Source organism: Dermacentor andersoni, chromosome 11 (genome assembly GCF_023375885.2).
Source record: "Dermacentor andersoni chromosome 11, qqDerAnde1_hic_scaffold, whole genome shotgun sequence".
Lineage (NCBI taxonomy): Eukaryota > Metazoa > Arthropoda > Arachnida > Ixodida > Ixodidae > Dermacentor > Dermacentor andersoni.
Window position 1 is genome coordinate 89,359,597 of NC_092824.1, and position 13,578 is coordinate 89,373,174.

At 46.4% G+C, this 13,578-nt stretch overlaps 1 protein-coding gene across 1 annotated transcript in view; it reads right to left on the reverse strand.

Annotated features, from left to right (window-relative positions):
- The window catches only part of LOC126517884 (QRFP-like peptide receptor), a 101,039-nt gene that overhangs the window by 2,562 nt on the left and 84,899 nt on the right, over positions 1-13,578 (reverse strand). The window contains exons 2-5 of the mRNA XM_050167699.3: positions 5,168-6,213; positions 4,714-4,837; positions 2,437-2,639; positions 326-440 (exon numbers count right to left, since the gene is read on the reverse strand). Of these exons, the coding sequence (XP_050023656.1) occupies positions 326-440; positions 2,437-2,639; positions 4,714-4,837; positions 5,168-5,580 (855 nt within the window). The 5' untranslated portion in view covers positions 5,581-6,213. The remainder of the gene's footprint in view (positions 1-325; positions 441-2,436; positions 2,640-4,713; positions 4,838-5,167; positions 6,214-13,578) is intronic.

The window sequence follows — 13,578 nt, forward strand, 5'->3', positions numbered from 1 at the left end:
ACCGCAAAAAATTTTGCACTTTTTTTCATTTCTTTTCCTACGCAGAAAATTGAACACTAGGCAAGGGGCTGCATCCTGCACCCACTTGGTGCTTATGTTTGCAAAGGTGACATACAACATTTAAATCATGAAATGAAAGCCAGATGCGATAGTTCTCAGTTGATCCTTCCGCAAAGTACAAGGAGCGCTGTTTAATTTTTTTTTTAGCACGAGTGACGGCGTTATGGACGAAATTTCATCCGCTTACAGCGCTTCATTACTCTGTGAATGTTCTTATGGAGTAGCCGGAACACACAGAAACAAGCTCGCACGCGAAGTCATTCACCTGCTTCACCGTGTCTTCGTCGGCTCGCGACGGCTTTCCAAGGATCCTCTTGTTACCGTTGGCGCCGAAGCAGTGATTGCTGCCGGACGTCTTCTCCAACATCTCCGTGCAAGTCCTACGCAGACAAAGGTCATCACGGATTTGACATTGCTTCATGATGAAACATCCCAAGTAGGTTACATTACGCACTGACACAGTGTACTGAACATGGTATAGATACGTAGCAAAATTCAAAAATTAGATTGTGGAGTTTTACGTGCCAAAACCGCGACGCCGCAGCGGGTGACTGAAGATTAGTTTTGACCACGTGAAGTTCTTTGACGTACGCGCAATGCAGGGTAGACGGGCGTTTATGGACATGATTTTTTTTTCGCAAGTACAGCCGTCGCAGCCGGGATTCACTTCGCAAAACAGAGATAGGTCTTCAGCCTCCCATTTATTGCGATAAGAAGGAACTGGAAGTGGGCTTGTAAATGTCGTAACTAATGGTACATTCGGCTGGATCCTACCGCGCTCCCACTGTGGTTAAGCTCTACGACGCCAATCCCGCTCTGTATCGAAGCCAGAAGAAATGCGCCTTAGTCGACCATTTAGTCTATTTCAAGAGCAATCTGAGGCCGGAAAAGGAAAAGAAGAAGAAAGAAAACAAAGAAACTGTGTTTCTTCTGCTGCAAAGAAACGAGACGCCCGATTAGAACTCCGCCAGATCTCGGTTCCGACCCCAGGTCAAAGAAGAGGGCGCCTCCGAGCACTCGTAGCTGGAGCTCGGCGCTCTGAGAGAAGCAGGCGAATGTGTTCCGAGCCTTCGATTTACACCTGCTGAATGTGGCGCGCACCGGCAGCGTAGCTCTGGAGCACAAGAATGCGACCAATGGAATGGCTGGCCTGGCTTCGCGGGAGGAAGAATAAACCTTCGGTCTTGTGGTCTCGGCGTCCTTCTTGAGGGCCACGGCCGAGTCCGAGGACCCAGGTGTCCGCAAAGCATATGCCCTTATCGGTATACTGCGTACTAGTGTTCACCCTATGACCCTTAAAGGCGTAAATCAGTTTACAGTGTATGCTTTCTCGCAGCATCGCGCCCTGTTGTTTTGCATGTCAAAAGCCTTAATTTACCCAGTACACCTTTCTCAAATCTGCATACTTGAGTTGGGCTTTGAGAACGTGTTTCGTTCCTTCTTCTGTGTCCATGCATGCGCAAGGTCATCCAATGTGAAAGGTGACGCCTAGGCCCTATTAAAGCCGTTAACTACCGCACTATTACAGTGAGCGCATTTTCTTTAAAGTATTATTTTTCATAGCTCTTATTAGTAGTACTGCTCTTTAAGGATTTATGTGTAAAGAAATAAGGATTTATCCTCTGTTTATTACGAACAGGAAGCAGAAGCACTTTAATTATGTTTAGCACATGCGTACACCCCCCCCCCCCCCCCCTCCCCTCTCAGGTTATGTGAACTTTCTTTCTAGAAGGCGTAGTGGCTAACCATACGCTCTCCGCATAAGTATATTCAATGGGTCTAAATCTTCAACAGGAATGATACTCATTGAAAAAACGCGAAAAGGTACACCGACCGAAAGAACTGAAAATTTAATGACGTTTCGGCTCCTCATGCGGGAGCCTTGTTCACAATGAAATCCGTAAAGAGAGGGACAGCGTATGTAGGTACGTTTCAGTACGTGACGCAAGCAGCGAGCATACACCATCGGAAGCGTCCCGTCTTATCGCGTTTTCGCATGGTATCTTTTCGCGTTTCCTCACTGCGTATTTCCCTGGCCAGACGGGTTGCCGTAAAACTTTGGATTTCAGGAATGATACTTGCTGCATGTTTGCTAAGCTTCTCGCGTTTCCATGACATGTTTCGCCTGTGCAAGAGAGGTACGTACTGAAACATCCGCACCCGTACATTCAAGTCAAGCCCATAATGGCTTGTGCCATTCACTAAGGAACAAGAACGCGCTAGCGCGCTCCGCCCATGCGGCCACGTCTGTCTGCCGCTCCTAGCAACCATATCGCGCCGCCGCCTCCAACAAAGCCTGTTTCTTTTTTCTGTTTTGCCATCGTGCAAGCGTAGAACTCTGCTTCGACCGGTGACGCCGGTTTCAGCGGAACTTACATGCCGGATGTGAGATGTGCCCGCTCTCGGACGACCATCCACAGCTGGGCGCATATCTTGGCGTAGGCGTATCCCATGACCAGTGTGGGTATGCACAGTACCAGGATGAGCATGTAGATCTCGAAGGAGCGCCACGCTCCAGGACTGGCCTCGTCCCGCATGCACCAGTAGGCGCGACGACGAAGGCCCATCTCCACGTGGACCTGGACGCGTGAGGGAAAAAGAAATTGTCATGTACAGTTCGATACGCCGTACTTAACCTTCTTGTTCAGTATACGTTAGAACATATATGTAATAACACTATTTATTTTAGCATAATGTGGTTATACAGCGAGTTTTCTTTTTTAGACCGTACATATTGCTTATAAAAGAAGTAATGGGTGCGGTGAACGTGCCGTTTTCGCAAACGAGTTCGTAGGTGAGGTGGACTTGCTTTTCCGCTAATAACGTGAGCTTCACAACACTAATATAGCAAGAATTAACTTTCTATTAGTGCCTTGGACGCAGTTGTCTAAAGGGCAAATTTTGAGGCAGTCACATCTTAAGGCACGGATTGACGGATGCAACTTTATTGTATGTACGTCCGGTAAGGTCTAACGCGACCCGGGCTCAGGTCCCTTACGGGAGAACGTCAAGGCCGTGGCTCAACGCCGCGTCACGGGCTTGCTGTACTGCCCACGTCTGGATGCCGAAGTCTGAGCTGCGCAGAGCGGCAGCCTGCCTCGACGACTGTAGGGTCTCTAGAGCAACTGCCATGCTTCCTATAACTACATTGCACTCTCAAAGCATGTGTTTGAGTGTTGCTGGTCCTTCCTGGCGCAATTTGCACGTGCTTATCTGGGAAGATACGTTTCAGTTGGAATGGGTTAGGGAAGGTGTTCGACTGGAGCTGTCTCCAGGCGACGGCCTGCCTCCTGTTCAGTTTGGGACTCGGCGGTGGGGTACATCCTTCTGGTGGTTAGATATGCACTGGTTATGTCATTGTTTCTAGTGAGCCTGTCCCGTTCTGCGCCAGGAGTGCTCGCTGTCGTGCGAGAGGCGTTGCTCTGTTTGGCGCGGCGGGTCATGTGTCGCGCCGTCCGGTTTTCCGTCTCGTTTAGGTTCGGGAGCCCGTCGCCTTCCGTGGTGACGTGCATGCTCATTGAATTGCGCATGCGCACAATTCGAGATATTCGTAATAGAATTCCAAAGCTCAGTCGAGGCTGTATCGATAACGAGCGCGTCACGCTGCGCGTCAGACGACAGCGCCTCGTAAACAAGTGTTGGGCGAAGTTTGGGTGATGGCACGTCGCGGGAAATACTGACCCGACACAAAGCCGCACATGCTTGCCAAGCAAAGCACACTGTATCAGCAGCTACCAGGACTGGCCGAGATGTTCAGTTTCAAACGTCCTCGCGCTTGTCGGCAAGGGCTGTTTTCGTCTGATATGATAGCGCGGTCCCGTTCGCTGCACTCCCGGTGCACTCGGTTTCAACATTGCCTGGACTTATCGTTGAAATTTGATGATAAGTGTCTCGAATCAGGTGCGACTTTCGAGATTTCTGTAAACTGAGTGCGCATTAAAATGTGACTGCCTTCAAATTCTCCGTTTAAGCAACTTACCCTAAGGCACTAATAAAAAAATTAATTATTGAACGTTTGTTAATTAATCTTCTGAAGCTCGCAGTAGTATTGACAAAATATGTCCACCTTGCCTAGAAACTGGATCTGCAAATGCCACAAGAACGCGCTTATAGACTTTATTTATAAAACGTGTTTGCTAAAAATAACACCCTGTATAACATATTCATGATACACATATATGTAGGGACTCAATGGTGCCATCAGTCCTCAGCTTATATTTGTATGTTAGTGTGTCTATAACTTTGTCACTTCATTTACTCTTTTACCTATCCATTCTCTAGATGTTCCGAACGTACCATGATTGTATGTATCTTGTAATATTTTCGTTGTCATTATTATATTACGTGAACATACGTGACCATCACCATTATAGGGGACTAAATATTTGTTTTCTCTCCACCTATTGAAATATCTAAATTGTACGATGTACTCGCTCACTCTAGAAAGTCATTATGGACATAATTGCCTAAATGCTATCGCAAATCGCTCGGTAGATTTGTCACCCGTCCGTTTATTCAACCTAAATGTGAGAACGGCGTAAACTCGTACGTTCACAGAGTCCGAAGACGCGCAGATGACACATAATGTGCAGCTGGATCGCGATTCTTCCGCGCACCTACACTTTTGTGCGGTCCATGTTGCACCAGCCTCACCTGAACGAATATGATGGGCAGTGCGGTGAGGAATGCGGCCAGCCAGATGAAGATTATCACCCGCCGCGCCTGGCTGAAGGTACAGAGGTAGCGGGAGCGGACCGGATGGATCACCGCGTAGTACCTGTACACACCGCAGAATATACAGCAATACAGCGCAGAATAGGCATACATCGCTGGAATTGATAGCTACTGTAGATGGCGCAATATCAATGGTACAATGTGCTGATAAAATTACAACCGGAAAGGACAGGCGGTTATAAAAGCAATGAAATGTTCAAAAGGAATGAGTCACTCTCAAACGTAGGGAAGCGCTGGTGCATCTGCTCATTCAACGGAGAAATGCAGAACTAATCGTGTTGGCATTAAGTGGTTTTCATTTGCTGGTAAGCTGCAAGTTCCGTCCAAGCTTCCTTAAATGTCGCAGACATTGCGGCTTTGGACCTTCACCCACCTCTCGATGCTGAGGAAGGTGAGGTTGAGCACGGAGCAGATCATGGAGACGTGCTGCACGTAGAGGAGCAGCTTGCACCCCACCTCTCCCAGCGTCCAGGTGTACGAGAAGAGCTGGCCGAACTTGACCGGCACGCAGAGCAGCACGATGAGCAGGTCGGCCGAGGCGAGCGACGCCAGGAACAGGTTGGAGATGGAGCGCATGCGGGGGAAGCGGGCCACCGTGTACACTATGAGCAGGTTGCCCACCAGGCCCAGCAGGAGGGTGGCGCCGTACACGGCCGCGGTGGGGACCAGGTCGGCGAGGTCGAAGCGCCACGCCGACTCCTCGTAGTCGTAGTCCTCGGGAATGTCCTCGTCTTCGATGGCCGAGGGAACGCCCGACGAAGAGTTCGGTTGGTGACTGGGAGGCATTAGAGCTGGGTGCGCAGCGGTTGATTTCCAGGGATACTAGTCGGTCGCGTGAATTGAGCGATATTCGCTCCGGCGGTCGGAAGACATTGCAAGTATATGGCTCATTTACTGCACAACCGGGCTGGTCGGAGCACGTTACGAAGGGTTGAGCCCTTGATCGGTATGATCGGTATCATAGGTGGGCCTCCTTTCGAATGTTTGGTAGGCGAAAATGAAGTCACAGAATGTTGTGGTGGTAGCCGTGTATGACGTTAGAATGTGGCTTCGTTAATAGAAGCCCTTTGGTTGAACTTGGTACTAAAGTTAAACTGGTGGGAGTCTTAGGCCACCGGAGCGTGCTACGTCAGGCTTGCTTGTCTGTAGATGCAAGTGAAAAAAAAAATTCTTTCGTTCAGATAACTTAAAATCGAACTGACTTAGTGAGAACTGCTCGTTTAAAACGAATTACCAAAGACTTGCGTTGGTATCCGCGATACATTATAGCTCTTTTCAATTTACATATGCTTGACTGGTCAAATCAAAAGACGAGGTGTTGCCGGAAGACATTGGAGACCTTGTTAGCCTGATTTCCAGAATTCCACGTCTTCAAATGATCGCTTCACATGATTTCCGTCGCCGTAGTGGGCAAGAAACCTGTACAGAGAAAGAAATGGGAAGCGATACGTGAACGAGTTGCTTATATATTGCCATCATGTCAGAAATAGGAGCGATAAAAGTTAACAGAAACGCCTATCACATGTGAAAACTCGCGCATACGGTGCCGTATTTCTATGTATTTGACAGCTAAAGGATGCTATAGCCCTAAAGCTCAGTGTCCGATAATGAGTCCAGCCGATGCCACAAGCAGTAACAAGGAGTACAAAAAATTTAGGCAGAAACCCATACTTGGGGATGTTTCTAGTCGTTAGTGCGATTAACAATCAAGTGGTTCCTGTTCAAAGATAATTACAACTAAAAAAGCCACCGCCGAAAGGCGTCATGTATGAGCCGTGAACTGTAGCCGGGCTCCTTTATCACCCTTTCTGTACACGCGGCGCCATCTAGCGGCGCGTGCACGAAGTCTTCCTGTTTTTGCGTGGCCTCCGTGATTGCACCGATGGCGAGCTGGTGCGTGCAGACGAGGAGAATTTATCCCTCGTTGCCCCCTGCCCCTGATCCTGACCTGCCTTACGATACGATTGTGCTGCTTGGTTTGCGTAACCTCCTCCGGGGTATGATGTGTGATAGACGTGCTGAAAGAACGAGATCTACTAGATCCCTTTTTTCGGGAGTCTGAAGCCCATGCAAGGACTGTGTATACTACTCAGGACCAGCCACAAGATTTGATGGCGATGCTGTGTACATGCGTATGTTCACCCGATTTTTTAGATATTTGCGTTCAGATACACTTTCTGAATTTGTGTTGTTGTTGTTCGCATGTTTGGTTTTTCATGTATTAAAGAAAAAAAAAACGTGATCATGGGCTAGTGGATACAGCATTGGGATGCTGTGCTCGGGGACGCCGGTTTCATACCGATCGTTACCGAAGTTATTCAATTCTTTCTTTTTATTAGAAAGAGCGCCGATATAAATAGGCTAGAAATGCGATACAGACCGCCAAAGGGGAGACGTCGGATAAGAAGGCTAATCGCATTATTAAGTCGGTGAAGAGATTTAGAGAACCTGAACGATGCCAGATAGCCAGCTACTTGCAAGATGCATCGCCTAGTGATGATTCCCGCAGTGCGCGAGATCAGCACAATCTTCATTTTTCGTATAAATTATTTATACCTGCCCTACCGCCTTCACTAAAGTTTTCTAAAAATAACTTTAGACAATCTGTAGACTGTCTGTGGACTTCTTGCAGACTGCTTTTCCGCCTTGTGGACTTGTCCTTTTGTGTTTGCCTTATACAGTCCATATACAGTTTATAGACAAAAGTAGCGAGCAAATCTTCCGAATGGTTTGTTTGCAGTACGCCTGCAGATGGTTGTCACGGAAAAGTGAAACTATGTTTCCAGTCGATAGATTTGACAGAAAAGTTATTTACACTTTCTATAACCTATTTCTTTTGGTCTTTGTGAGGTTATACTTGTGCAGGCGAGAGGGCCAGCGCTTTGTATACTTTGCAGAACTGATTATAAGTACTCGGTTGATCGTTTGTTTACTTTCTGTCGCTTATAATAGCATTTTCCCGGAAATGCAATTCCTTATGATTGATTATGTCTCCAATTATTTTCATTTTTCAAAACACTGTAACCCAGACAGTGGATAAGAGACTCTATATATAAAGCAGAAGATTTGTTGTTTTGCGGATCGATATGGGCTCGTGGTTGAAGCCAGGTGTACCCTGAAACACTGCTGTGTATAAAAAAGAGAGTGCGTCTAGCGATTTTCGAGTACCCCAAAAAGGAAATGAGGGGCTCGATACTTAGTAACATCTTTAAGAAGCCAGCACACAGTTACGCCAAGAAAAGCACGTGAGGATGTAACTGCATGTTTGGTACTCAACCGCATAATATTTTAATATGAAGGTTAAGTTTACAGTAACATTAGTATACTCTTAATAAATCGAAATGGGAATCGGGGTGCCGAATATAAAAGCATGTCGTCGGTGGAAACCGAGCCCACAACCGCCGTGCGACATGTGGGGTGCTCCTCTACCACCTAAGCTACGGCGGCAGTTTTCTCTCCATCAACTATCTTTTTATTTATTTATTTATTTATTTATTTATTTATTTATTTATTTATTAACTTACCTACATTCGCCTTGAGGCATTGTTGCTGGGGGATGTTATACATGAGTAAACGCAAAAAGTTACAACCACGGCATAAAAAAAAAAATGTTTGGCGTTTCGCTGTTTTTATACAGTATGGTCCACTGTTAAAGATAGCAGCTAATTATTGCTGAAATCAAGATAACTTGAACGTATCGTCAGCTTGAACGTATCGTCAATTTGAAGGCATCGTCAATTTCGGAGTGAAACGGGGCTCGATGCGATGCGCTGGGTAGACCTCTAATTACAACTACTTACTGCTGATGCCATCGCGCCTCAACTGAGCTGCAATCCGCTCAAAGATATTAATTCCATGATCAGTTTAGCAGCGAACTGCATTGTACAGGTGTTCATCGCCTAGTCTAAGACTGCCACTCAGTCGAAGTGGTCGATGTGGAAGAGCCAATGAGGCCGCAGGCGTCACATAGAAGTTCATGATTAGAAGCAGGCAATGGACCAGTGAGTCATCGAAGACAACCTAATGCACCAAGGCTGTCGGAGTCTAGACCACCCAGCTGTAACTCTTATCGAAGGAAAAAAAAAAGTGACCCGCAGAATCCAACCGAACCCGGTCGTTGTTAACACACAACGTCTGGCCACTACGTGTCATGTCGAGTGCGGCCGTTAAGATCGAAATGCCGAGAGCATTTTTGCAAAGTACCACCACCAGAGACTGAGGCCATTCCAGGGGCAGAAGGAATGGAAACGAAATTGAATTAGTCGGTGGAGGTCATCGTTTTAATCGAGTTAATCAGGCGGGTACAAGTAAAGCACCGTCGCTGAATAAGGAAACGGGACGTGACAGCTGTCCTAAGTCCGCTCGTCAATATCTAGAACGACCTCTTTTGTGCTCTCAATGCTTCTTTAAGCAGCGAAGGAATGCACTGAGGGCCCCAGGGCCTGACATTTTGACCTCTCTTCTGCCGTGTGGTTGGAGTATCAGAAGTGTAAACCGCCTGTTCGTAAAACGACGCCCTCGGCATGCCCACCCACGAGAACAAAGAAAGTATACGGACCAGGAATTCCGCTATAAAGCCTGTTTGCTTCTCCGTCTCTGAACGTATCACGAAACTGAGCACTGCATACCAAACTAGGCATTGCGAATCGTCCCAGTGCACTCGTCAATTTCAGTCTCTGCGTCTAAATTTCTGCATGTAAATTTTTTCAAGGACAAACAACTTTGTTCAGCCAGCGGGGTTTTCCTAAACTTAATGTGCCGGCTTTGTCCTTCCTCTAATCTTGCTGAAAATAAAAAGAAGCGAGTCGCGCACCCGGAGTCTTATCGTCAGCTTCCACGTTTAGCTGTCTAAGGTCTGTGCTGGCCGCAACTCGGAGATGGAAACAATGAAGCTCTAATTCCAAACGTTGCCTCAACGTTGTATAAACTCTTTCGTCTAATCATAGAGCAAGGCTCTTCAGCGCGCTAGCGATACATGTATTCTTCGTTTATAGTGCATTAATTTGCAGAATCCCTGGCTACAAAGTCAGAAGGAAAGAAGAAGTAAAGGAAGAGCGCACTGACCATATTTGGGCATTACCTTACATTCGTATAAACGATACGACGAGTGTCGTTGCTGTCCACCGGAATCTTTAGCACTAGTAGTAGAGAAACTTATTCTCGGTTACTCCTAGCTTACGCACGTGACAGACAAACTATCGTCAGTTATGCGCTGCCTTGGAACCATTTGCTACGGTAATAACCAAACTCTTTATCTTTCTCTGTTCGCATTGCGGTGAACAGGGACAGGGTGACGTCGGAGGTAACTGGATACCAGCGCAGATCCATCATTACGGAGCAAAATGCGTACAGTGAGCACTGGCTCTTTCACAGTGTTTATACCGAAAAGCAACTTCAGAAACATATGTGCCTTCGATTTCGACCTCTTAAATCTTCCTGGATTGTCCTTCGCGCACCCGAGCCCGTTTAGCTAGGAAGACTTATCACGCAATTTTTGGAGGGCAGGCTGCAATATGTTCCCTTTGTTTCGCATTGAGTTAGAGAGGGTTTGAAAGACGATGGTAGTGTACGAACGCTTGTAACTGGCTTCTGATGAGTGTGTTCACAATGATTGCTTGATTATCTTTCCTATCTTTCTTTTGTCTTATATACGTACCCCGCTCCCAGAAGTGCAGGGTAGCAAACCAAGCGCGTCCTTAGTTAACCTTCCGGCATTTACTTATCAATTTCTTTCTCTTCGTGATAGAACTGTTAACTTTAAGTATGTTGTAAAGTAATAAGAAACGTTACAGGTTTGACAAAGCTAGAGCGAAGTTCTCTAAAGAGAGTAAACGAGGCTCGCATGTAGGCCTTGACACACTTGAACGTGCACATAAAATAGGCGGAGGACTAGTTGCACAACACACTGTACTGAGTCCCGACATAACATGCTCATCGTAAGTTCCGAACACGCACACAACTCTGAAGTGCCAGGATTGCTCCTGCCTAGTCAATCCCTGATAGAAAACGCCAAGAAAGGAACATAATTTATAATAAGAACGTTTTAAGAACAACACGAGGGCGCTATATGCGGCACGATATAAACAGGCGCACCCACGAGGGAAATACATAGATGACGTAATACACTCCGAGAGGCACAACAGTTAAAAACAGTCAACAACAGTAGCTGCTGGTTTCCAGGAACGGTGCACGTGTATGTGAAATTTGTATTTCCGCCCGGCTGAATTTTTCATGGAAATGTTCTGTCCTTGACCCTCTGTAGGGAGTGTATTCGGACTTCGCTTTATTTGCTTTGCGGCACATTGCTCGCTTGCTTGAACCAAGGGCGCTTAGGTTGCTGCCATTTGTGTCTTTGAAATCATAAATTCCCACCGACTCTGCTATTTTTCTCTCGTTGTAAGGCCGCACTTTCGTTCTCCTTTTCGAGCCATGGTTTCATACATGCTTTTCTCCGAACACGCGCTTACGAGGGAAATGGACATCGTCTGCTGTCCGCTTTCAAGAGCAGACGACCTCGACTCGAAGGGTCAGGGCGGCTGTAGGATTCCGGCCTTTGAATTTGTTTTTGTTTTTCCAGCTCGTGGAGAAATAAGTGCACAGATGACCGCTGCAGTTCAGTCGAAGTCATTCTACCGCGCCGTCTGGCAGTGTGCCCAAACCGTCTTTCTTGTGCAGGATGATGAACGAGTCATAATCATGATTTGCGTTCTCTCGCTCCTAATGCTTTGTTTTCAACCAAAAATGACGCCCTTTTGCAATGTTTGGTCCGTCTCTCGCTAAGCGTCCTCCTCCTCCTGCATCGATCGCTAACGCATGATGCACAGATTCATACCCAGAGGCTCGTAATCGCATTGCAATGCTTGCAACTGCGCTGCAATCCATTCGAAATGCTTCCAATTGCATTATCACGATTGAATGAACTAGACTTTCTTAATTTACAAGATGCTGGAACATCGACCCCCTCCCCAACGGCACAGAATGCTCTGAAAGAGCAAGTGCGTTTCTTTTTCGTCTTAATTTTTTTATCACATTTGATCACAAGACGTTTTCCTTGAATGTGTATATTTTCATTGAGACTTGGTGTTGGCCAACTTGGTTATATACTTGACATCAGGCACTTTAGCGCAATCAAGAAAGCAAAAAGACTGAAACGCAGGCGAAGAAAACAGCGGACAGAGTTGTTGGAGGGTTACAACATTAGCAAGAAAAAAGGCACGGATTGTATGACTAACGCATCCGTTTATCTCTTCGGTAGTGAATTCCCATTTTTAGACATGACGTGCTGATGACGTAACCACTGCGTGCGTGCGCATTTGCTTGCCTTCGTGATCTGTTGTTTCCGATATAAAGCAGCGCCCGCCCTGTCTGTTGTCTTTTTCTTTTATCTAAGTCCTGTTGTTTCCTTTGTTGTGGTAAAATGCATTATGTTCAATAAGCCTTGGCTCCCCCTCCCCTCACATCCCAATTTATATCATTGTTTGATTTTCGCCTCCAAATTTCTGTGTGAAGGGTATAGGCAATCGGGCCTGCTTCCAATTAACTCCTCTCAGTTCGCTCGTCATATTCTCTCTCTTAACAAATCGGTGCGAAAACAATAACAAGGCGAAAGATATGTTATCTGCTGCTTGATTCAAACCACGAACCCCCTGTGTGCCGGGTACCACTTTGATTAGATAGGCATGCTTCCGTCGGCCTAGAAAGTTCTTGCGGGCAAAACGAGAATAGCTTCAGCTGCGGTCGGTCAAGAAGCACAATACCGCGCTTGGCATTTTCGAGAAGTTAGGTGTACAAACACGAAAAGAAGAAGTGGGAGGTGGGAGGCATATCCTACTACGAAGACTCTTTTTTATTGGTTGGATGACTGTAGATTCTCTGCCCAGTTCAGTATTGAGCGCCTATTTTTGCCTCACGGTATAATCGTGCGCTTGTTAAAAAACCTGTCTTTTCAGTTTTGTGATCTTGACTGAAAGACTCCTGAAAAGAAATGACGCTGAAAAATTATATTCCTTCCTGCTTATTCTTATGGACAAATCTCGATTCCCCTGTACTGCTATACGAGCGGTATATTCGACGCCCCATTGGGCGCAATGTAATTTCTCTTTTCCCTCGAACGAACTCCGAGAAATGCGGGACCCGATGAAGTTATTGGAGTGAAGCCAAGGGCTCGGTCGCGTGTTCTGCTCTCAATTTTGTTCGGTTCGGCGAGCTCTGGGTTCTCGCTCAGGGATATGATTAAAAATGGGAGTCCGGTATGCATGCCTACGCTGGAAAATTGCGGCATTGACGCAAAACCCGGCTCATATAAGGCGGTATTACTTGTTCTTCTTAATTTCTTAGCATTATTTTGCCTCGTTACGCCGATATGACGCAACAGATATCCACCAGCCTATATAACTTTACTTCCACATTACTGCCTCTTTTCTCGAATGGTTGGTAGTTTTGGACGGCCGGGGAAACCGGGCGGTGAAAATATGAACATTATAGGCGGTACTTATTATCTTGTTCTATGTATAGGATGCGTCCCTCGCTTAATGGCCTCGGCAGCTTACTGTCTCTGGATGAATTGCATTCATATGTGGGATCCATGGTAACGGTGAAATAGTTATTTTCTTTTTGCTTAGTAGTCTACTGTCAATCCTTTGGGGAAGTATTAGCTGAGCCATGGCGGATGTGTTTTGAAAGTTTGGCTAGCATGTTCCTTAATTAGTGCACTTTGATGAAACATAACGGGGCTGAACAATTGAATAAGCCTTAATCAAGCAGCCTAGATACTTCATTAATTAT